The sequence below is a fragment of the Gambusia affinis genome, linkage group LG03 (genome assembly GCF_019740435.1).
Source record: "Gambusia affinis linkage group LG03, SWU_Gaff_1.0, whole genome shotgun sequence".
In the NCBI taxonomy this organism is placed as follows: Eukaryota; Metazoa; Chordata; class Actinopteri; order Cyprinodontiformes; family Poeciliidae; genus Gambusia; species Gambusia affinis.
This window is the reverse complement of record NC_057870.1, coordinates 29,557,614-29,581,565: the sequence shown is the minus strand read 5'-3', so window position 1 is coordinate 29,581,565 and position 23,952 is coordinate 29,557,614. Positions and strand designations below refer to the sequence as shown.

Sequence of the window (23,952 nt, the reverse complement as noted above, 5' to 3'; positions counted from 1 at the left end):
GACCCTTCTGCTTGTCTGACATAATGTGTCGATTATTTTTTAGATTAACCAGTCAATAATTGGATAGCAAAATCTGCTTTATCAGAAATTTGAATAGGAGTTTTGAGTAGCACATATTTATAGTCAGCAATTTTTTGTTTTCATCTTAAATGGAAAATATGTGTGTTTTGTACAGTTTTGGCTTAATTACTGCTCTGAGTAAGTTATATTTTCAGACAACAGAGTCAGTTACCGATGAATCAATTACAAGATTATTTGACAATTAATCACAATTAATCAACCCAAATGAAATCCTCAATGCTAATGCTAATGCTTGTCCTCTAGTCCTCTGTATGACCAGTACTGTAAGGACCACTACGCTGACGGCCACTGTGACCAGGGCTGCAACAATGCAGAGTGCGAGTGGGACGGCTTGGACTGCGCCAACAACATGCCCGAGAAGCTCGCCTTGGGCCAGCTGGTCGTGGTCGTCCACATCACTCCTGATCATCTCCTCAACAACTCCTTCGGCTTCCTGCGCGAGCTGAGCCGCGTCCTCCGAACCAACGTCATATTCAGGAAGGACACAAAGGGGGAGATGATGGTCTACCCGTACTACGGGAACGAACACGAGCTCACGAAGTACAACGTCAAGCGTTCGGTGGACTCTTTGTCTGAGATTCCTGACAAGGTGCTGAGTGTGATGAAGAGGAGTCTGTATGACGTGGCAGGCAGCGGCAGGAGAGCCAGGAGGGAGCTTGGTCATGTGCAAGTCAAAGGGTGAGAAAACAACTGTATCTTACTCAGAAGTGAAACTTTTTTATAACCATTTTTAACATTTTTGAGCATAAAAAAGTATTTTTTTATATACTTTGGCCTGTTATTCATCCATTCAATATCCACTTTTTTACAGGGGACCGATTATACAAAATTCACGTTGTGCATGTTTTTATACCATTTGTGTCTCTGCTACTTCTAAAATCATTACCAGCACCTAGAAAAGCATCAAGCCATTTTTTGGAAATAAATTAATGTTTGTTAATTGTTAAGTTATATTGGATGGATGGATGCCATTACATATCAAACTAACCGAACCTGAGCTCCAGCATGTTTGGTCAGCTGGTTTTACCGCTGTACAATGGCTCCTGGAAAAAAACAAGTGTTTTGTTGTTGACTTATCATTTAGAAACCAGTTGCTGCATTCTTGTTGGTTGTGCAGGAGGCTCCATTTTTGCTTTTCAAAGATGTACGGTTGTACATTTGTGCATCTGTTTGCAGCTAATTTCGTCTACGAGTGTAAATGTTGAGTTTGGGGGGGCTGGCCAGCTGCAGCTTATTTGGATTTAAAGTGACAACAAGGCCCTAAAACAGTTTATCCTGAAAGGAGCTCAATATAGGCAGAAGTGAGCAGACTAAAATCTCATTATCTAAGAATAATTTTGTTCAAAAATTACAATGAACATGTTGTGTTCATTACAACATGAACGCAACAAACCCCACTGACTCATCCTAATCTGTTCAGAGAATTATAATAGGTCAACGTTAAATTACATTTGGTCCGTTAACTTTGGCCCACACAAATTGTAAAAACTTATTTCTCTGTTTTCTGTTTGTCCTGAAGCTCAATCGTCCACTTGGAGATGGACAACCGTCAGTGCTTCCAGCAGTCCAACGAGTGTTTCCAGAGCTCCGATGACGCCGCTGCGTTCCTCGGAGCGTTGGAGTCCAGCGGCAAACTGGATGTTCCCTTTACTATTGAAGCTGTTTACAGTGAGTATTATTCACTGACATCTACGATCTATTGCTACAAGATCACAGGCATTTTTGTTTAGCAGGTCAAATATCAAGAATTTCTTTTTCAAATTGACATCTGGGACTATTGGCCTTTTGCCAAGTATTTTTTCAACAGAATAAAAGAATATATATATATATATATATATATATATATATATATATATATATATATATATCTATATATATATATATATATATATATATATATATATATATATATATATATATATATGTATATATATATATATAGAGAGAGAGAGAGAGATTTCTTTTTTGGTCTGTAGAAGGGGATTGTTTTGAAGTTTTAAAGACTCCCTAAACTTGCAGAAAATGCTACAAAATATGCAAAGAAACGATAAATTGTAATTTTTTTCAATAATTATTACATTAATTTAGCAGAAATGCTGCCTCATGTCTCCTGATTTTAGTTGGTAATACATTTTGTATTAATCTGATGTTGAATATATTACTAGAGAACATTTTCTACAACAATCCCCTCTTTGTATGAAGAAAACAAGCAATATTTTTCTATGAATCCTATCAAACTTTATTTAATCTCCACAGTTTAGGTTTGTTCCTTCAGCCTTTTCTGGTCAGAAACTTTTCAATTTCTAGATTGAGTAGCAAAGTAACTTAATAAATTTAACCGGCAAATAAAATTTTTCTGAACTTCCCCTCTGTGGGAAGGCTATTTCTATCTTCTATCTTTGTCATTTTAGCTTATGTTTTATAATAATTATTTAAAAACAGACTATATTAGAAAATGAAAATGTAATCTGCAGTTCCCACTTTGAAAAACACCCAAGATGTCCTGGATTGTAAGGAAAATAAAGACACTGATTTGCAAACTGTTTAGTACTTTTGTTCTAGTTTATAGTGAAAATATCTTAGTACACTTGAAAACTAACTTTGCAACAATATATAGAAGCTTGATTTTAGTAAATAACTAGTTAATATTGAAGAAATACTAGTTCCATTGCCACATTATTTCATTTATAATAAGGGAAAAATGTCTTGCTGTAAGTTAAATAATCTGCCAATGGAACCAGAACCTTTTCATTTAAAGTCATAAATAATTGACTCAAAACAAACTTCTGTATTTGGCTAAAAAGCTACTTCTGAGTTAGTTTTATCTTATTTCAAGTGTACTAAGATATTTTCACTACAAACTAGGATAGAAATATTAGGTAAGATTTCATGTTTTCACAGTGTGGGATTAATATGATGTGTATTAAATTAGAAAAGACACAAAAAGTGTGCATAAAGCAGAAATATATTTAGAAACAGGCTTTATGCTAACAGGATCGGCAGCGGCCTGCGGCCGGATCCTCTCCACAGAACTCTTTGATTGTGTATTTGTTATGCAGTGGTGAACAAATGCAATAGTGAATCTCATGGTCGAATCAATCAATCTCTTCCTCTGTGTGCAAATCCAATGGCTTCAGGCTCCAAAATGGTTAATTGCAGCAAATCAACTCATTCACACCCCCTTTGCTCACTTCATACGGGCGTCTCTGGTTTCCTCTTTCTCAGACATGTGCACCTATACGTCCTCTGACAGCGAACTCACACACACGCACACACACGCCTTATCCCACATGGCGAGGGGCTGCTGCAACCTTCACCTCGCTGAATGTAATACCAGGACTTAATGTATCTCTGAGGGTTTAGGTTGGGGGAGTTTATCATTTCAAAATCGTTAGTGAAAAAAAAAAAAGAAGAGGAAAAATTGATCGGGAGTGTGCTAGAAGTTGGGAGTCTTTGTTATCTCGAAAATCCTAATAAATCCTTCGTCTTTACAGCTTAAAGCGCGTGCAGTAATTTGAAGTTCATTAATCCCCTCCCTCTTTTTTGTCTCTTAAAGAAGAAATGGTAAAGTTGTCTCTTGGTACCCTGAGTTGAAAAGGGAGAGAGGAGGTGGTGATGTTCTTTTCTTCCCTATTTTCTTTTTTTATCACGCCCCATCCCCTTTTTTTTTTTTTTTTTTGATGAAAAGTGGTTAGCTATTCTGATTATTACTGAATAGATAGAAGCTAGCTTTACAAGCAGCGAGGATCGTCAGTCGGTCCCTGGCTCTGGGTGCAATTTGGAGCGACGAAGAGCCGGACAGCCAGGACCTTCGCTCTTGACGATGTCGCCCCGTTTTCTGACAGGCGGCGTTGACCTGCAGCCGTCCGACGGACTCTACGCCATGTATTTGGTGCTGGGCGGCGTCGGGATACTGGCCTTCCTGGGAGTGGGAATGGTGGCAGCCCGAAAGCGGCGCCACGAGCATGGGCGCCTCTGGCTTCCCGAGGGTTTCAAGACCACAGAGACCAGCAAGAAGAAGAGACGGGAGCCCGTCGGAGAGGACTCAGTCGGACTGAAGTGAGTTCGTCCTGTTTTGGACGTTCATATTTGGACAATTTTGAATTTTACAATGATCGTAAGTGAGTCTGAGACAACTTAGATGATCATTAACCTCATCTGATAGAGAGGTGGGGTAGGAATTTTATCAGTGGTTTGTTGTCTTTTGGCTTAAAAGCAGCAGATTAAGTGGATTTATCCTGAATTTTCTGCGTTTACACAGGCCACTAAAAAACACCTCTGATATTTCTCTGATGGACGACAACCCGAACGAATGGGGAGAGGACGAACCTGCGGATCTGAAACGCTTCAAAGTAAGAAAATATTCATAAACTATTCATAAGTTTTTTTTTATCAAAAATTAAAAAAATTTAAATATCCTTAATTGTCCCACAATGGGGAAAATGACAGAATATGAAAATATATAGAAAAACAAAAAAATGAATACAGTAAGAGCAAAAAAATTCAACATGTGGTTCTAAAAAGCATCATCCAACCAAGAATAATTTGCAGCTGAATTGGTTCATTTAAAAAATGTGCATGCCTTTTTCAGCATTAAAAGAATATTTACAGTTAGTGACAATAAAAAACTAAATAAAGTTGCACAGAAACCACCAGGGATGTAAGCAGTGACTGGGTTTGTTGGGAGCAGTGGTGGTTATGGTGTGCTACAATTTCCCAAAGAAATACCTGGAAATGTGGAATCTGCTAAAATAAAATTTACAATATTAAATTTGATCATGTGCTTGTAGGATAACTTCAACATTTTGCTTCGTTCTTTAATTTTAACTCCTGCTGCGTGTGATTTTTTTTGCAGCTTGACGAGCAGGCGGTGCTGGACGCCAACGACCAGACGGACCACCGCCAGTGGACCCAGCAGCACCTGGACGCCGCTGATCTGCGCATCCCCTCCATTGCTCCCACTCCCCCTCAGGGGGAGATTGAAAACGACTGCATGGATGTCAACGTGCGAGGGCCAGGTAATCAACACTGTATTTACATAATCAGTCTGCCGTATTTGTGATTTGGGAGGAAAAACTAATCAAAATTAGTTACATAACATCCTCATTACATATTTTTATTTGGTTATCTTGTAAGATCCAGACATTAAATGTATGAATTGTCTCTCCCTTAGTAACAAAAGAATGACATGTTTTCTAGATCCTGTGAAACTGTCAAAGTTTTACTGATTTTATGGGTTCACAAGGTAAAAAATGAGCAGAAATTTCTAAGCTGATTCTCAGAGTGTGTGTGGGTGTGTGTGTGTAATTGTGCGTGAAGGAGCTGCTGAAGCCCCGCCATGTCCTCAGGGTAAAGGATCTTCTTCAAAGCAGGCAGCTGGAAGCCGAGCGCCTCGGGGAAAACACTGATTCCTGATCAGATTAATCATTTGACCAGTAATGGGACTCAGTTTTTATCTGTATTCAACATTATAATAACCAACAAGGGCATCAAATGCAAAAAGAAAAGAAAAAAAACTACCAGAATCCCTGAAGGATTCCTCAAAAAAAAAAATCAAAGTAGTTCATTTAACAACTCGAGAGCTCACTTTTTCCCTCCGTCATGGATCGATGCACTCGAATCGACCAAATCTGTGAGATCTTGGGCTCGCTTTTCTTTTGAAGAGGAGAAAACCTTTCCAAGTCATCTGCCTGAGCTGCCTCTCTCGGTTAGATATTAATGCTTGGTTTTATTGGAGCAGTCTGGCTTCAGCAAACCCCTGAAGCTCTGCTTTCCTTCTGAGGCTCCTGTGCTGGTGCCTGCATCAGAATCCGCTCTTGAAAGAAAAAGCAATGATGATTCAACACAGGCATAAGCGTCAAATCCACATTCGATTTGTTTGTTGCTTTGTTTTGATCTGCTCAGGGCTTTGAAGTGGAGCACTCCTGTCTTTCTCTTGCACTCACTTGGCCCGTTTCAGAGTTGTGCTGACCGTGCAAATACAGGTTCAGCCTTTCATGCCTTTCTGCTTCCTCTCCCCTCAGATGGCTTCACCCCACTGATGATCGCATCCTGCAGCGGAGGAGGACTGGAAACGGGTAACAGTGAGGAAGAGGAGGACGCCTCTGCCAACGTCATCAACGACTTCATCTATCAGGGCGCTAACCTGCACAACCAGACCGACCGTACCGGCGAGACGGCTCTTCACCTGGCAGCTCGGTACGCCCGGTCTGACGCTGCCAAACGGCTGCTGGAGGCCAGCGCCGACGCCAACATCCAGGACAACATGGGCCGGACGCCGCTGCACGCCGCCGTGGCCGCCGACGCCCAGGGAGTCTTTCAGGTAGGCTGTTTGTCTGCATCAGCAATTTAAGAGAGAAAATAATTCAAATTACATTTGACAACGGTCATTATATTACACTGCAAAAACACAAAATCTTTCTGTTGTTGTTAGTGAAATAATCTGCCAATGAAATAAGAACTTTTTTTTTATCAATGTTAAGGAATTATTGGGTTAAATCAAGCTCCTGTAGCTTGCTGAAAAGTTACTTCTAACTTACTTTGTTCTTCTTTTAAATAATGCAAAATTCCATTTGGGTGTAAATTGCTTCTATAAACAGCCCAAACAGTAGAAAAAAAAATACCCATCCACTTTTTGACAGTGAGATAATATATTTTGGTGTCTGGAAAAGAAGCCATTTCAAAATCCCTCCAGATATAACGTCACAAACCAGCAGGAACCGCGCCTAGCAACTCCAGCAAAACCTAGCCTGTTACCTAGCAACCCGATTAGAGCACCAGCCTGTCACCTAGCATCCCAAGCTGAGCTCCAGCATGTTTGGTCAGCTGGTTTTACCGCTGTATGATATACAATGGCTGCTGAAAAAGACAAGGGTTTTGATGTTGATGTAGCATTTAGAAACCACTTGTCACATTCTTGTTGGATGTGCAGGAGGTTCTACTAATGCTTTTCAAAGAGGCATGGTTCCATGATTGCGTATCTGTTTGCAGCCATTTTCACGTGTAAGTGTAAATGTTGAGTTGGGGGGTGGGGAGATGGGCAGCAGCAGCTTATTTGTAGTAAAAATGACAAGAGGCTCTAAAACTCTAGAGCTCAGTCAGAAAGGAGTTCAGAATTGAGCAGATAAAATCTCATTATCTAAGAACGATTTTGTGCAAAAACAATGTGATGAACATGTTTTGTATAGGCCATTAAGCCATTCTAACCTGGTGAAGGAAGCATAACAGGTCACCTTTAATCTGCTTTGGGTCCATTTAGATTCTGATCAGGAACCGCGCCACAGATCTGGACGCCCGCATGCATGATGGCACCACACCCCTGATCTTAGCTGCCAGGCTGGCAGTGGAGGGCATGGTGGAGGAGCTCATCAACTGTCACGCAGATGTGAATGCCATCGATGACTTTGGTAAAAAAATATCAATAACTACATATATTGTGATAGATAGATAATCAAAATCGATATATAAAACGTCTGATTGAAAATTCAGTACTCATTATATTGAATATTCGCTGAACTCTGATCCAGGACCGCACAGCATTCTGGGAGATGTAGGCAGAAGAAAGACTTTAGCCGCTCAACCTCTCACATTGGTGGAAACAACTGACTGACTCATTCTTTGGTTACCTAGCAACACACTTGTCTTTTGGTTACCTAGCAACAGCCTGTTGAGTAACTGGCACAGCAGCAGTTTAAGATTTCACCTCTGTGCCTCATAAATGTTTAATACAAAAACAACGGCGTTGAGTGAAAACTGTGGATTTAACTGGAAAAGTCACCTCTCCAGTTTGGCAGTGTTTCAGATAGAAAAATCTAATCAATAATTATCAATATCGACTGATATGAAATGCTTATGTTGTTGTAAGTTTTTCAACCATACCATCCAGCTCTGGAGGGGAACCAGAATAAAGGATTTTATCTGGAAAAGTCGGAATGTTTAGGTCCGTTTGCTCTCAACGGTTGAATAACTCTTTTTTTTTTGTCTTTTCAGGTAAATCAGCTCTACACTGGGCTGCAGCAGTAAATAATGTAGAGGCTGCTATTGTCCTACTAAAGAATGGAGCCAACAAGGACATGCAGAACAACAAGGTTAAAAAAATATTAAACTTCTTCTCTTAATGTTTGCTGTTGACCCTTTCCATCACCGTATCACTCAAGGCGCCATGAGGGATGTAGAAAGTGAAATGATTGACAGCTGCTCTCCATCGCTGCCATATCTTTTCTCATTAAGAGTTTTACAATAAAATGACAAGTTTGGTTTGCGTCCTTGTCTGTTTGTGCAGCCAAACTCACATTTTTAAAGTGAATTTAACTAAATAGAATCAATATTAGGGAGCACACAGGTTTTTTTGATGACCGTCATGGCAGAGTGGGCCATGTTCTTGCTAAAGGCTCAATAAAAACAGTATTCTTTCAGCGGCTATTGTCTCATTTAACACGCTGTCTCCTTCATGCTTCAGGAGGAAACTCCTCTGTTCCTGGCTGCCAGAGAAGGAAGCTATGAAACTGCCAAGGTCTTACTGGATCACTTCTCTAATAGAGAAATTACGGACCACATGGACCGGCTCCCCAGGGACATCGCACAGGAGCGGATGCACCATGACATCGTGAGGCTGCTGGATGAGTACAACCTGGTACGAAGCCCCCCCATGCACAGCGGCTCCCTGAGCAGCGCCTTGTCCTCCCCGCTCTGCTCACCCAGCGGCTTTCTGGGCGGCATGAAGCAGCCGCAGCCTCAAAGTCAAGGCCAGGGAAAGAAAACTCGAAAGCCCAGTCACAAGGGTATTGGCTGCAAAGACGGCAAAGACATGAAAGTGAAGAAGAAGAACTCTCAGGATGGGAAGTCTGGGACGCTCCTGGACAGCTCAGCCGTCCTGTCGCCCGTAGACTCCCTGGAGTCTCCTCACGGTTATGTTTCTGACGTGGCGTCGCCGCCAATGATGACCTCCCCGTTCCAGCAGTCGCCGTCCGTGTCTCTAAACCACCTGCAGGGCATGGCGGACCCCCACCTGGCCGTCAACCACATGGTGATGCCCAACAAGCAGGAGCTGGCCCGGATGCAGTTCGACCCGCTGCCTCCCCGCCTCACCCACCTGCCGGTGTCCAGCTCGGCCGCACAGGGCGCCATGGGCGGCCAGTGCGACTGGCTGGCCAGGATGCACAGCGGCATGAGCCAGGCGGGGCAGTTCAACCCTCTGAGAGCGCCCCCCGGAGGCCAAAGCGGCCTTCACCAGGGGATGATCGCAGCACCGCTTCACAACGGCCACCCCAACTCCAATCTGTCGCAGATGATGACCTATCAGGGCCTGCAGAACACCCGACTGGGCCCGCAGACCCACATGATGCAGCAGATGCAGAACCTGCAGCAGCTGCATCAGCAGCACCAGAACTCCAACCCAACCAGCAGTCAGAACTTCATCAGTGGGGACCTCAGTTCCCCCGAGCTCCAGCAGGGGGCGGCCAACTCCAGCATGCCCATACACACCATCCTCCCTCAGGAGAGCCAGATCATGCCCAGCACCCAGTTCCTAACTCCTCCCTCCCAGCACAGCTACTCCGGCCCGATGGACAATACTCCCAACCATCAGGTCCAGGTGCCGGACCACCCGTTCCTGACCCCGTCCCCCGGATCCCCCGACCAGTGGTCAAGCTCGTCCCCCCACTCCAACATGTCCGACTGGTCAGAGGGCATTTCCAGCCCACCGACGAGCATGCAGTCCCAGATCGGACACATAACAGAACAGTTCAAGTAGGAAGCAGAGAGTCTCACCCCAGAGGATGAGCTGCTGTATATATTTTTTATTTTGTACAAAAAAAGAAAGCACTCGAAAAAGGAAATCAAGCAAAGCTGTAATCAAGATGTAGGACTTTCTTAAATTTTTCTACTAACAGCAACATATGTGCTTCATTTACTGTTACTTGTTTGTTTTTTTTATTTATTAAGGTTGTATTTATGCTTATTTGACTGCAAAAACACAAAATCCAAGTATTTTTGGTTTAGATTTTAATGCAAATATCTTATTACACTTGAAATAAGACAAAACTAACATACAAGTAACTTTTCAGCAAAAAGTAACTTATTTTAAATTAATAATTTCTATTATTGCTGAAAAATTAGTAGTTCCACTGGCAGATTATTTCACTTATAATATGGAAAAAATGTCTACCAGTGGAACTAGTCATTTTTCTTCAATATTGTTTATTATTTAGGATCTGAATTAACTAAGCAGCTAGTCTCCCTGAGATCCATCATATAAAGTGATTTTTTTTTTTTTAAATGTATATTTTAAGGAAAGAATGTCCTCTTTATTGATGTAAAATTACTTCTAAGTTAGTTTTGTCTCATTTCAAGTGTACTAAGATATTTGCACTAGAAATAAATTAAAAATAGTTGGTAATATTTTGTGTTTTTGCAGTGTTCCTGTCATGGTTTTGGGTCATACGCAGGACAGAGAAAGTCCTTTAGAGACACTTCTTTCTTTTAGTTTGTTTTCTGCGGCATACACACTGGGTATTTATTTCCCTAAACACTCTTAGTCTTTGTCCTTTTTCTTCTGTTTATATTTTGTATAATCCTGTTTATAATAAAAATTGTGATTAAGCTAGAGCACATTTTAAGTTTCAGTGTTATTTCAGTTTGAAAGTGTGAAGCGATTCCTGTGAAGGCATCTAAAACATCTAGTAAATCGTAGTGACGTTTTGTACATGTTGTTAAATCGTCGACGCAGCGATACGCTGTGCCTTTAAAATTTGCATTATTGTGTTTTCTTGTGGTGGGGAGGTGATGTCGTACGGCCATCTTGGAGATTGGCGGTTAACTAACGCAGGCCTGAGTTGTTGAGAGTCCTGTGGTTTTTGGAGAACTGGCCTGTTGGCCACAATGTTTGTTGTTGTCCAGAGGGAACAGGAAAATTAATTTCCTTCTCCCTCAGATTAGTTTGAGCCTATGGCTGTGTTCTTTCTTCTGTAAATATGCTTTGCATTTCCCTCGTAAGCAAGATTTTGTTTAAGAAATCTTAAGTCTTCAACATGCATCGAATTGATCCTGCACTGGTTAATCTAAAATGTAAAACAGATCAGATTATATATTTTCTATTTTTCTGGCCCAAAGGCACAAATCAATTTGAAGTATACACAAATGAATGAAATATATTGTTAGGTATTGTTTTCACAAAAATGAAGAAAAAATACATAAACATTGAGGTTTTATAAATTTATATTTATTTACTGCTCTGTAACACAAAACCTCACTGAGATAACCATTTATGTACGTGCAGAAATGTTTTTTAAGCACTGCCAACTAAGTTCTCAGTTGTATCCACTTAAATATTATGTGAGATGCACTCTGTTTTGATTTTTAAAATATTAGGAAAAAAGAATATGTTAGGTTGTGGTAGCATTTTTATATTTGTTTACTTCCTCTGTAAAATTATCATTTGCATTAAATGTATTTTTGCTGTTTATTTTCATTATGTATAAAAGTTACCTACTATAATAAAGGACACGTTGGTGTCTTAAACTCATGAAAACGCTTTTTTTGTTCATTAAAGGCTATATTATCGAATATTTGAGATTAATTTTGTTTTCAGGTAACAGCAAAAATAATTTAGATGTCTTTCAGCCTGTCGCCATCTAGTGGTGGAATTGAGTAACGTTCTTATTTATGCATCACGACTACAAGCTAAAACGCTGTAGTCTGAAGTTTATGCCAGCTACGGTAAGCTACTCAACAAAATATTTAGCATTGTTGCAACCCATTTTTATTTACAAATATTGTGTAAAGTTAAGATCCTAAAGAGAACTAACTTTAGCACTATTTGCTACATTTTTAAAGTTTCATTTTGCTCTGAATACATGGCAGATAACAAGCCTGATTTAAAAAAAAAAAATTATTTGGATTATTTTATAGAGACAGATCAAGACAATCTAATATCTGCATCTAAAGCCAGAAATTTGCTAGAAAAAACAAGGAAACTTTCAGATTAATTTCAGAAATTTTAAGAAAAGTAACTTGGGCATTTCTGAAAATGTTTGACTTTTAATTATTTTAAAAAAATGTCGACCTCTGAAACTCAGAAATTGCTTTTTTTTCCCAGAAAATTACTGAGAATAATCTAAAATTTTCAGAGTTTTTAGTGGAAATGTACACCTCTATGGCCCCTACTCTCCCCATTGCAGCACAAGTTTCATACAAAACGCATATATTCTGCATATATTCATATAATATGAGGGTTTTAAGCAGATTTTTGACTGTTAGAACGCAAAAATCCCTAGTTATTTTTCCCCCAGAAAATGTCTGAAGTTAATCTAAACATTTTAGAATTTTTATGTCACATTTTTGACTTTTCAAACTCTGAAATTTCCAGGTTTCACCTTGAAAATCTTTACAATTTATCTAAAAAAATTGGTTTCCCTCTAATTTCTCACTTTCCTGTCTAAAATCTAAAATAAAGAGCCAATAAAACCTGGAAAAAAGGGGGGGGGGGGGAGAACATATTTTCGGAGATTTTCTAAAATTTTTGCAAGCTCAGAAATTTTGTTGTCTGTTCTAGATTTTTTTTGGGGGGGAGGGGGTAAAAATTCACTTTTTTCTATCTACAATGGCCCTAATACCCCGTCGTATTTCGCAATACATAACATCTTAACTAAAATGTTTGTGTAGTAAACTAGTTTGGCCCGTTTTTCTGTTCCGTTTACATGGGACAAGCGAAACCAACTCCAACTCCCAGAATGCCCCGCCGCGAGTACAGTTGTAGTTCACAGTTCACAACATTACAGTAAAAATAGGATATTCGCTGCCTGCCGCTTATGTGCTAAACGGCAAAAACCGGCAACTTGGCGACCGGAGAACGCGTCACTCGATTCCCACCACATCGACAACCGGGCCGGGACCCCGAAAAATGGGTCTGAGCTGAGCGGTGCACCCTTCCTTTATTTCCTGTGTTGTCGTCGGATTTACAAGCGACGGCTGGCTGGCTGGCTGGGTGCTAACGCTAGCACGCTAGCTCTCCGAGAAGAGCAGACACGGCAACAACGGCTGTCCGCCCGCCACAGTCCTCGGGCTGGTTCTCTGCGCCGCCGCCGCCTCCGCCGCCGCAGCAGCAGCAGCTATGTTCGTGCAGGAGGAGAAGATATTCGCCGGGAAAGTGTTGAAAATACACATCTGCACGATGGACGGCACAGAGTGGCTTGAGGAGGTCACGGAAGACACCACTGTTGAAAAACTGAAGGAGAGGTGCTTGAAACATGTAGGTTTTTTTTAAAAGTGGGGGGTGTTTGTGTCTTTTTCGACATTTTGTTGTCCTGTCACTCCTCTGCCTGAGGTGTTATGTGCCTGCCATTCCCTCTCTTTAAACTGTCAGTGTCAGTGTCACTGGCTTTGTATTTATAGTAACTGGGTAGACTCTGCTATTTATAATTTAGCAGGTTGGCTACCCCTCTTCAGCTAACTAACACTGTGGCCCTTTTTTATGTCCCCAGTCAGAGAGGCATGCTGCTTCTTAGCCTTTCTATTATTATACAGCTCAATCCCTCTTTCCTTTTTTGGCCTTTTAACGTGAAACCTCATTAATATAATAGTCAGCCTAAACGCTTCTGTCTTAACTTTACTACAGTGTAAAGTTTATGTATAGTTTTCTCTTCTTGTAGTTGCTAAAGTTTGATTATTTCTACTATACCCAAACTTCATTCATTCATTTATTAAAACTACTCAAAAGTATTCAATTATTTCTAGTCTTAATCTATGTTTAGCTGTATATGTTTTTGTTTTTTACATTTGATTGAGCTGAGCTGCCAGTTTTACTGTTTTACACAATGAAATTAAAACAAAAATTTGTAATGTTATCTAGTTGTTTTCTTACAATATTTTGTGGTACTATTTTTATAGGAATAAAAGTGATGATAAGAAATATTTATTCTTTTTTAGGAAATTTTATGGTTCTGATTGAAAACACATACTTCTCTTGAAATATTCACATAAAGTAGTACAATTTTGTATCTCTGAAATGCACAAATATTTTCAGATTTATCAATATTTATTTATACTTTGTTTTACTGTGGAGAAGCTACTAACACTAACAATTCTGACAATACGGACAGTTTTGAACAGGATTAACTGAAATCAAAATTCTTATCACGATAAAAAATTTAACACAATGATAACTGCCCACCTCCAATTAAATTAGATTTTATGAAACAACTTTATTTTTTCTTAAGGGGAAGTTGAAAGTCACAGTGAAGCAGCATAAACGTAATGCCGTCACTATAAATGCAACAGTTGACATGCATTGAAGTCCCGTCATAAAAGTCATGGTTCCAACAATTACAGCAAAGCAACCCCAGATCACCACACTACCACCACCATGCTCGGCTTTAGCTTGATGTTTTATTGTTTGTTTTTTGTTTTTTGTAATGAGAAGCTATGTATAATAAAACGCACATCTTCCAAAAAGTTTCAGTTATGTCAGATCAGGTTGTTTAATATTTTTCAAAAGGGTAGATGTGTCAGACGGACCTTTATCCTGTTTTTGGTCTGCAGTGTTTTCCTGTGATGCATTTTTCCTAGTGCTTCATTTTTTTTGTTGAGTCATGAACATTAACCTTAACTGAGCCAATTAGGAAAACATGATTTTGCGATTATATTTGCTTAATATTGCATCGTTCTGTTTAATTTAATTCAAGAATAGCACATTAAATAACGTTACAATTGTTGGTTTGTACTTAAATCTTCTAGCCCAGGCCTTTTTTAAAAGGCATCAAAACTAAAATTAAAGATTTATTTCACAATTTCTGTGACTAATAATGAGAAAAAACATCAAAATTCATATTAGAGAAAACAAATTCTGCACAATAAAGTCGGTTTATATATATGTGAACACCATATTTGTTTTTGTTTTAGCTGTTGTTTCACCTAGAAATTGACTGCAATTAACCCACACCTTCCTCACTCTTCCTCTCTCTTTCACATCATCATGATGCTCCCTTCGCTCTCTCAGTAAGCTTAACATACCGCTAATGGTAGCTAAAGTCTATATTAAGTGAGGGCATTACTGAAAGTTTTCTCAAATGGCAGGATACATTATTGGTTTGATGAGTCTGGATAGATTGAACTTGCTGTATAATAATAGCGCAACCAATATTGTATCCAAGCAATCCTTTGAAATTATGCACTGATATTGCAGTTTAGATGTTGTTCTGTGTTCTTTTTACTTCCTGGATGAGTTGCTGATGATCTCTGTATTGCAGAGGTGTCTATAAATGTGGCCCAGGAGCCATTTATGGCAAATTTATGATTTTGTGCAGCCCACCAGCTGCAATTTAAGAGTGATACAAATTTGGCCCATTCAGTACAGGTGTTTGATGCAGATGGAGACTTTTTATAAGGGTTAAATTATTGCAAACATAATTTTCTTACAATAAAAAAATGCTAAGTACAACACAAAATATTACTTTTTTTTATAACCAGGCTTTATTCTCCTAAGACGGTCGTTAACGGCTTAATGAAGAAGCATCGTTGTGATGACATGCTGAAGGTGGAATGTTGGAAAGAGTAGGAGCTTCTTACAGAGACAGAGGTGCTAAAATGCAAAGTCACATTTTTTTAAAGTTCTGTTTGATATGTAAAAAATTTTTTATAACAACTGAAGATAACATAGTTACTTTTTTATACTATAAAATGGCACCATGTGCCAGGAAAATACATAATACTATTCATTTAGTTTAGTGGTTTGGACAGCAGTGCTCTAAGCTTTTTATATTTGAGATCAATACCTCATGTGCAGGTTCATGGGTGTAGTTTAATGTTTTTCTGTAAAATAAAACTGGAACATTGAAGGTGCTTTGGGACACTTCTGATTGCTTTAAAAAATATTAGTGTTGGCCAAAATCTGAATCAGAAGGTCATGGTTTGTAAAGATCAGTGTTGTAACTAGTTTGCCTGATTTGCAGCTTCCATATTTAAATCCTGACCACTGTTAAAAAATAACTAAATCTTGCATAAACACAAATTGCATTTTAAGCACTGAACTAGATCAAAAGATCTGGAAAATGGCATCTGAAGAGGCATGAAATTTTAAATCTGTATGAGTTATCTCCATATTTAGTAGCTGCAATCCCAGATTTTTCTTTTGTCTGACAAACAATGTTTTCCTCTTATTTTTTGCAGCATGTTCATGGAACTCTAGAAGACCCCAAAACACTTACCCATCATAAACTTATACACGCTGCTACAGAAAGAGTCCTCACCGACACCAAAACTATCGCTGATGAAAACCTTAAAGACAAAGGTAGGCATTGTTTGTGTGGCATGTTTTTAAATTCGAGCAAACATGCCTTTATTATGTTAGAATATATTTGAAATATACAGGTTTTTGTGTCATGTTGTCAGATGTTTTGCTGCTCATAAAGAAAAGACCGCCTCCAACCCCTCCCAAGATGGCAGATGTTAGTTCAGATGAAAAGGTAAGCTTGATTATATTTCTGTGGGAAATAACCCTAAAGTTTTCATGTTACAAACATTTTTTTTGCTGTTTGTAACAGAAGAAACAAGATACCAAAGCTCCAGATAAAGATGCTATCCTGAAGGCTACTGCCAGCCTGTCCACACGGCACACTGAGCGCACTGTTACACAGCACAACATCAGAGATGTAAGACGAGTTGGCTTCCCTGCAGTTATACTAAAAACAATGGATGTCTGTGAACATGTTTGTGTTTTGACGTTTGTGTTGTTCCAGTTTCAAACGGAGCTTAGAAAAATCCTGGTTTCTCTTATTGAAGTTGCACAGAAGCTTCTTGCCTTGAACCCCGATGCTGTTGAACTCTTCAAAAAGGCCAACGGTAAGCAGGAAAATCTAGTTATGAAGAGGATGCACCGATCCACTTTTTTCACTTCCGATACCGATACAGATATCTGAGGTTTAGTATCAGCTAATACTGATCCAATACAGAAAAACAGTGCTGAATGGACTGAAACCTTTTACTTTAAACACTCAATGACAAATGTATTTGATAACTCTGCACCAATATAGCCTGCTTAAAGACAGCGTCACAAAATAAAACAATCAAAAATAAAATGGAAGTAAAAACTGGATTATAAAGTCTCTGTAAAAAAAATTGCTCTAAATATTAATGATCAGAATGGAAATGATCAAGCTCATTTTAATTTATTTTGCGATTAATTTATTATTTTCTTATTGTGACAGAGTTAGATCTTAGTTTATGTTTCTGTCATAAAATGGACACATTTTGAGAAATCTTTATAGAAGAAAACTAAACGGTAACACATTGACCATATTGATGTAGGGAAGAGGATTAGAGCCACTGAAAAATAAAATTATTATCTTAACTTTTCTGCCTTTGATTGAAAACATCCCAAAGGCCCCAGTCGGCTTCTTTAGTAACAAAAAATGCCCATAAACTGTATTTTTTCTTCATCTTTTCTAAACTATGTGTGCTGTTGCTTAAAACTTATTTATTTCTTGTGTTCTGAGATATTCTGCCTTTCTTTAATTGTTTGTTTTTTGTATCAAAGCGATGTTAGATGAAGATGAGGAGGATCGTGTGGATGAATCGGCCCTCCAGCAACTCACTGAGATGGGTTTCCCTGAGAGCAGAGCCATCAAAGCGCTTAGACTCTGCCAGTAAGGCTGATGTTTAACTGTTGTGTTTATCCATTCATTTGTTAAACGGGCAGTATTATGTAAAACCAACTTTTTTTAGTTATACATCATGTTATAGTGTTATTCCTTCATCAAAAATAAACATGGAGTGTTGCCTTGATTCTTTCATGCATGTTTGAAAAATCCTTTAATCTCCTGGGCAATATAGTTACTTGATTCTGCTATAAAATGGTGCTATGTGCTTGTAAAATTCATAATGCTGCTCCTTTAAATAAATTTAGCCTTCAGAACAGCTTTTCAGCATGCACTCTGTATTTTATTATTATTATTATTGTTATTATTATTTTACTTTTTCTTTTATTTCCCTGCAGCATGTCGGTGACCCAGGCTATGGAGTGGCTGATCGAACACGTAGATGACCCCACTGTGGATGCACCACTACCGGGACAGGACTCCTCCGGGGCATCAGGGGCTGCGGCAGCGACGACAACGGGCCCCTCAGCTTCAGCCTCCACTTCAGCCAACATTCTTTCCAACCTCTCAAGGCAATCGAGCTCCGATGAGAGCAGCCGGCAGGATGAACTCACAGAGATCTTCAAGAGAATACGCAGGAAAAGGGAGTTCAGGCCAGACTCCAGGGTTGGTGGTTTTATGTAACATTTAGATTTAAAAAAAAAAATTAACTTGTCGCTTTTCTTTTCTTTTCTTTTCTTTAAGGCTCTGTTAATGTTTCAAAAAATTGTTTGTTCAATAATTACACCAAGTCTTTCATTCTCCAGGCTGTGATTGCATTGATGGAGATGGGCTTTGATGAAAAGGAAGTGATTGATGCTCTCAGAGTGAATAATAACCAACAAGATGCAGCGGTAGGTGATTACATAAACCGTGGTGTTATCACAATTAGTGTCTGCTGTTTCGCTGAAGCACCAACAATGTTATTATGCAAAGTTCCCATACAAAACAAAACCTGCGATGTTATTTTTGTTCATATTTACATGATTATCCCTCAGCGAGAAACTGAAGAAGACAAAAAAAATCTACACATGAGAACCACGCTGTTCACAAAGCTTCTCATTCCTCTCTTTATTTGAATAAGTTGCTAGTTTTATAGCTACAGCTTTGCAGTTGTTTTTAATGAAAAACAAAACATTTAAAGTTAACTGTTTCAAATGAAGATGTAGAAAATTTTAATAAAGCTAATTTGTAGAGTTAAACCCCCTATTATGTATCCTCCTTTTCATAGGTACAGTAATTTTAAATTTGCTTTTGATAGGAAATGACATCTGCATGAAACATTGTAAAAGTAGTTTCATTTTTACACACCTCTTCATAATCAGTGCAAAAATCCCTTCTAGTTACTGACCAGGTTTTGGCTCGTTTCCACTGGTATTTGACAATTTATTTATGTTAATGAGGGTGGAAAGCCTTTTTGCCATCTACCTAATATTTAGCTGACCCCACAGATTCTCTATCAGATTGAATTCGGTCAACACATAAAATTAAGAAATAATTTCAAACCTAAATCTACCTTGAATATGAATAATGTTGGACTTAATTTTATTTCACAGATTACAAATTGAGATTGCAAAAATGACATGTTTCCCTACTAGATTAAAGAAATGGTTTGCATTTTATGAGTGTGTGTGTGATTTTATTTCAATATTTACTTTTTTACGTCATTAAAATTATGGAATTTTATTCATAGCTAATTCAGATTTTTATTACCTTGTTTTGTTAACATTTTGGGTTGTTTCAAAATTAGTGATCAAACTCAATGATTGTGGAGACTTTATAGATTTATTAATTTGGGTAGGGTAATTTTTTAAAATGTCATTTTTACATATCTGGTTTGCTTATGTGTTTCATTCAAATTGTTTTTGGATGAAACACAACTATTGATTTATATTTCTCTTATACACTAACGCAGCGGTGCACTCTGTATTTTATTATTATTATTATTGTTTATTACACTGGCAATAAACATAACTATGGTTATGTTTATTGTTTTTACTATGGTATTCTCAGATGATTCTTGTTGAGTTAGTTCTGATATACCAGTTACCTGATCAAGATTCACAAATTATTTTAATTTAGCAATTTTATATGTTGAAATTAGTTAAGATGTTTGATCATATTTATGTGTTCCAGATCAATAGGAGAAATGACGGCTCTCTTTTCTGTGTTTTTTCATTCTGCAGTGTGAGTGGCTGCTGGGAGACAGGAAACCATCTCCAGAGGATCTAGATAAAGGCATCGACACCAACAGCCCTCTGTTTCAAGCAATTCTGGAAAACCCAGTGGTCCAGTTGGGTTTAACGAATCCCAAGACTCTGCTAGGTATATTCCAGTGTGACATTGATGAAAATGCGTTATTTAAATGATCTTTGTCTTATGTGGAATTGTGTGTGACTATCTGAACCATTTACGTGTGACCAAAATATGAAATATAAAGGGAATTTCTAGATTACAGTTAGATTTGAGGAAATGTACAGGAAGTTGCCTGTTAAGCACCACCTCATAATGTGGCATCTCAGTATTTGTCATAAACCATCGTGACATTTAAAACTCTACGGGAGTTCAATAACCCTGTCATGTGTTTTTCTTGTTTGTGTTTGTGCAGCGTTTGAAGACATGCTGGAGAATCCTCTGAACAGCACCCAGTGGATGAACGACCCCGAGACCGGCCCGGTCATGCTCCAAATATCCAGAATCTTCCAGACCCTCAATCGCACATAGAGCCTCCTGATTACCCTCGTGTGATTGTGGCAGCTTGTGTGTATGTATGATCATACCAGGAAATGTGTGTATGGATGTGACACAAATAGAGTTTACTGGGCTTTGTTTTGTTTCTTTTTTTTCTGCCTTGTAAAGAAAAACCCAGAGGAGTTAAAGGTTTGAATTAAAATGTTACACTATTTATAACAATACAGTAAAACGCCTGTACAAAACAAAGGTTATTATTATTATTATTACAGTGATAATATAAATTGAGATTTAATATGTTGTTTTTACATATTAATAAGAACAATTTACAGATATGACAGACATGATTTATTTTATATCATTTCTCCATGTAAAGAAATGACATCAGGCATCAATTTAATGTTTACACTTTAAAGAACAGTTTTTGTATGATTTGCAATATTTAAATATAACAGTCTTCTCTGTTTCTTTAAAATGTTACATTTCATTATTAATGAATGTGTGGAGGAGTTCTGGTCCCGATGATGTTTGGGTTTCTACTTCTAATGTCATCAGAAGAACAGGTTGTTATTCGAGTCGAGTGTTCCTGAAGCTCTTTGAAAACGAGCTTTCAGATGCGGTTCTGCTCAGACGCTTACACAATCATCACTGGCATGAATGTCAGAAAAATCTTGTGCTTTTCATAATTTTTCCTCAATGCTTTTTAACATAAAAATGCAGTTATTTAAAAAACTATTTGAATTATTTGTGGATTTTCTCTCGTCTAAAGAAGATCCAAATCAAAATACATTTTTGTGTATTCAACACATGTTTCCTGCAGCTATAAAAGAAGCTTCTGGTGTAAGTCTGGGGATTTTTAACCATGTTTTTGTCATAACTGGTTGATTTTTTTTTATGTGTTCCAACTATCTAACTGCTGAATTTAGAGTAATTTAGTTAGACAGTCCCACAGCATAATGCGGCCACCACCATTTTTGACAGTTGTTAGTGTGATTTGGTTTGAATTCCTTTAAACCTTTTTTTGTGGTCTTTGTATTTCTTCACAGTGTTAAATCAGGAGACAATATGCAGGCAGCTACAAATGTGTTGAGCTTGGAGCAGGGATTTCTTTCTTACTCCACACCAAGACTTCATTCGCTGAAGTCCGTAAACTGGTTCTTCAGCTGTTTCTGGTGGCTGTTTAGCTCCTGATAAAGGAATCTTAATGGATTCCTTTATTTTAATGGCAATCATTCAGGTCACATGGATGAAACTTGGACACAGTTGGGTTTCCTAACAGGATAATGATCCCAAACATTCTAAAAAAGGTTTTAAGAATATATTTAGCTGGCTAAAATGAAGATTATTTCTAAAACCCAGCCCTCAACTATGAATACAATATTTATAGTTTCCTCGGTTTGCTTAAAAGCCAGAAAACAAACTAATTTTTAAAGATTCAGAAGCTTGTTAGTGATGACAAAATATTTACTGTTAGTTGAGATTTGTTTATATATTTCAAACTGTTTAGATTACATAAAATAAACAAAAAATCAAAACTTTTCCACAGTTGTTGGTTTTATCTTCATTCTTCTGTGGAAAAGGAATGACAATATTTAAAAGTCCAATATTATTAATGACATTCAGGCCAGTGATGAGAGCATGTAAACTTCTGACCGGTACTGTGTTATACATTACCTCTCCTTTGACACCCGTAAATCACTGTAAGTCGTATACCTCTCACTTAATAAGAGGAAAACTTCTGTCGTCTGCGAACATAAAAAATTTTTTTGCCTTTTCAGAGAGACCTTGTACTCTAATTTGTGTCGGTCCTGATTTTCCAACAGTATGTTACAGTAGGCCTGTGTGTTTGTTGTCAATGTGGACTTGAATGTCACTATATCTGCGCTTCTTTAGCACTTGTTCACCTTTTGGAACACTGCTCACTGCGGCACAGACGAAGTCAAATCATGGATTGTCTGGAGTCGGACAGTGCATGAAGCTGAGCCTGATCAAAATGTGGGGTTGGGGTTTGCCTTTTAAACCTTTAATTTGAATCTTTGAATGACAATGCATTTGAATCACGCTGCTGGGACACAAGCGTCTTTATAAACACAGTTTTGGTCTCCAGTTTTCTTCAGAGAGCAATGAACACTTCATGCTATTAACCAAACCAAAATGTTCCTGTATTTCATGCCTTCTACCCAGTGAAGAGGGGAGAAAATCAGTTTTTCTGTGCAATAGTAAAGACTTAAAGATATGTATCTGATATGAGTATTAGTGAAACTGAAAGGGTTAGAGTGTTTTACAATATTAGCATTTGCATTGAGTACTCAAAACCTCCAGCTAAAAGTTGGAGCTCTTTGCCTCTTGTAGTTTTACTAAAAAAACAATATGGAGGGCGGAATTGGTTGTTTTATTTTTATTTTTTTTGCCAAGCTTTTGCGTGTTTTTATTCTATATTTAAAATGTAGTACTGATATGACTTTCTGCTCAGGGAGGCTTAGATTGTTGTCATGGCAAACCCCTGCTCAACCGATGTTAGTTTGGCTTTAGCAAGTCTCTTCAGAACGCAACATCAAGACATGCAATATTTAACAAAAAAAGAAAAAAAAGAAGATATTTAAATGTTTTTGGAGAGAAGTGTCTGTTTGAACTGTGTTTTATTACATTATTTATATCAAAGCCAAACTCGTAACTTGGTCTTATTTCTAACAGTTTTAGCAAACCTCAAAGCTGCACTTCAAATGTGAAAAGAGAAATGCTTCAAAGGTTGTTTTACGTCGTTTTAAAGATGTTCCTATTATGAAAATTGTTGGTCAAGGTGTGGTTTGGTGTTTGAACAGGGTGGGTTGATGTGTAGAGCTGCTGAGAACTATACATATAGAGATATTGCGCTTAAAGAAAACATTAAACCAAAAAAAGAGAGAACATTTCCAAACATTCATCTGGAATTTAAATTAACCAAGCAAATCGTCTTTGTGTTTATCAGCTATTTCTGCTCTGCTATGTCATGCAAGATTGTCCCACATCAACAACCTATGCAATCTATTCAGTGTCTGTTCATTCAAACAGCCACAAGGCTACTGACATCTAAATCACTCTCACATTAAAGTTAATTTGTTCTGTGGCTTTGCTCGTTGGATTCTGTTTGGAGTCGATTTATGTGGCGGCTTTGTTTTGGGGAACAATAAAGATCAGTGTTGCAGACATAATAAAGTACAAACTTAAAGTGTTGTGCCTTTCAAAATAATATGTAGCCCTTAAAAGACCTACCCAATGGAGAATTATAAAGTTAAAAAAAGATGCGTTTTCACATTTTCTTACAGTAGAAATGAGAAAAGTGTGTCCTGTGTGTGTATTTAGTTTGTAGGACCAGACTTCTCTGCTTTTACAGACCAATTTAAGTTTCTAGAAATGTCTTATTGGTCTCTGACTTTTGTTTTATTGAGTAATAAATGTGACATAGTTTGTTGTGGTCCATATGGCATTTAGAAGCTGGACACGAGAAGATAATCTCCAAAACTCACTATTGTAGAAAAAACAAACATGCTAAATTCTTCTGGGACTATATGTG

At 38.1% G+C, this 23,952-nt stretch overlaps 2 protein-coding genes across 2 annotated transcripts in view; both read left to right on the top strand.

The window, feature by feature from the left end:
- Positions 1-11,602, top strand: part of LOC122828468 (neurogenic locus notch homolog protein 1-like) — a 52,815-nt gene extending 41,213 nt beyond the window's left edge. The window contains exons 26-34 of the mRNA XM_044112060.1: positions 325-759; positions 1,601-1,749; positions 3,927-4,140; positions 4,343-4,433; positions 4,937-5,099; positions 6,105-6,403; positions 7,340-7,487; positions 8,071-8,168; positions 8,540-11,602. Of these exons, the coding sequence (XP_043967995.1) occupies positions 325-759; positions 1,601-1,749; positions 3,927-4,140; positions 4,343-4,433; positions 4,937-5,099; positions 6,105-6,403; positions 7,340-7,487; positions 8,071-8,168; positions 8,540-9,832 (2,890 nt within the window). The 3' untranslated portion in view covers positions 9,833-11,602. The remainder of the gene's footprint in view (positions 1-324; positions 760-1,600; positions 1,750-3,926; positions 4,141-4,342; positions 4,434-4,936; positions 5,100-6,104; positions 6,404-7,339; positions 7,488-8,070; positions 8,169-8,539) is intronic.
- A 1,220-nt stretch (positions 11,603-12,822) lies between these two features.
- ubac1 (UBA domain containing 1) lies at positions 12,823-23,505 on the top strand. The gene is made up of 10 exons (XM_044112059.1): positions 12,823-13,327; positions 16,243-16,363; positions 16,465-16,538; positions 16,617-16,724; positions 16,812-16,914; positions 17,609-17,717; positions 18,068-18,335; positions 18,476-18,562; positions 19,895-20,033; positions 20,317-23,505. The coding sequence occupies exons 1-10, from the start codon at positions 13,190-13,192 to the stop codon at positions 20,430-20,432; spliced, it is 1,263 nt and encodes a 420-aa protein (XP_043967994.1). The 5' UTR covers positions 12,823-13,189; the 3' UTR covers positions 20,433-23,505.
- The last annotated feature ends 447 nt before the right edge of the window (positions 23,506-23,952 follow it).

Bases quoted from the DNA above. Each gene is read 5' to 3' on its own strand.
- ubac1 (XM_044112059.1), top strand. From the start codon at position 13,190: ATGTTCGTGCAGGAGGAGAAGATATTCGCCGGGAAAGTGTTGAAAATA. The intron at 13,328-16,242 runs GTAGGTTTTTTT...TATTTTTTGCAG, and splicing joins AGGAGAGGTGCTTGAAACAT to CATGTTCATGGAACTCTAGA. The intron at 17,718-18,067 runs GTAAGGCTGATG...ATTTCCCTGCAG, and splicing joins AAAGCGCTTAGACTCTGCCA to CATGTCGGTGACCCAGGCTA.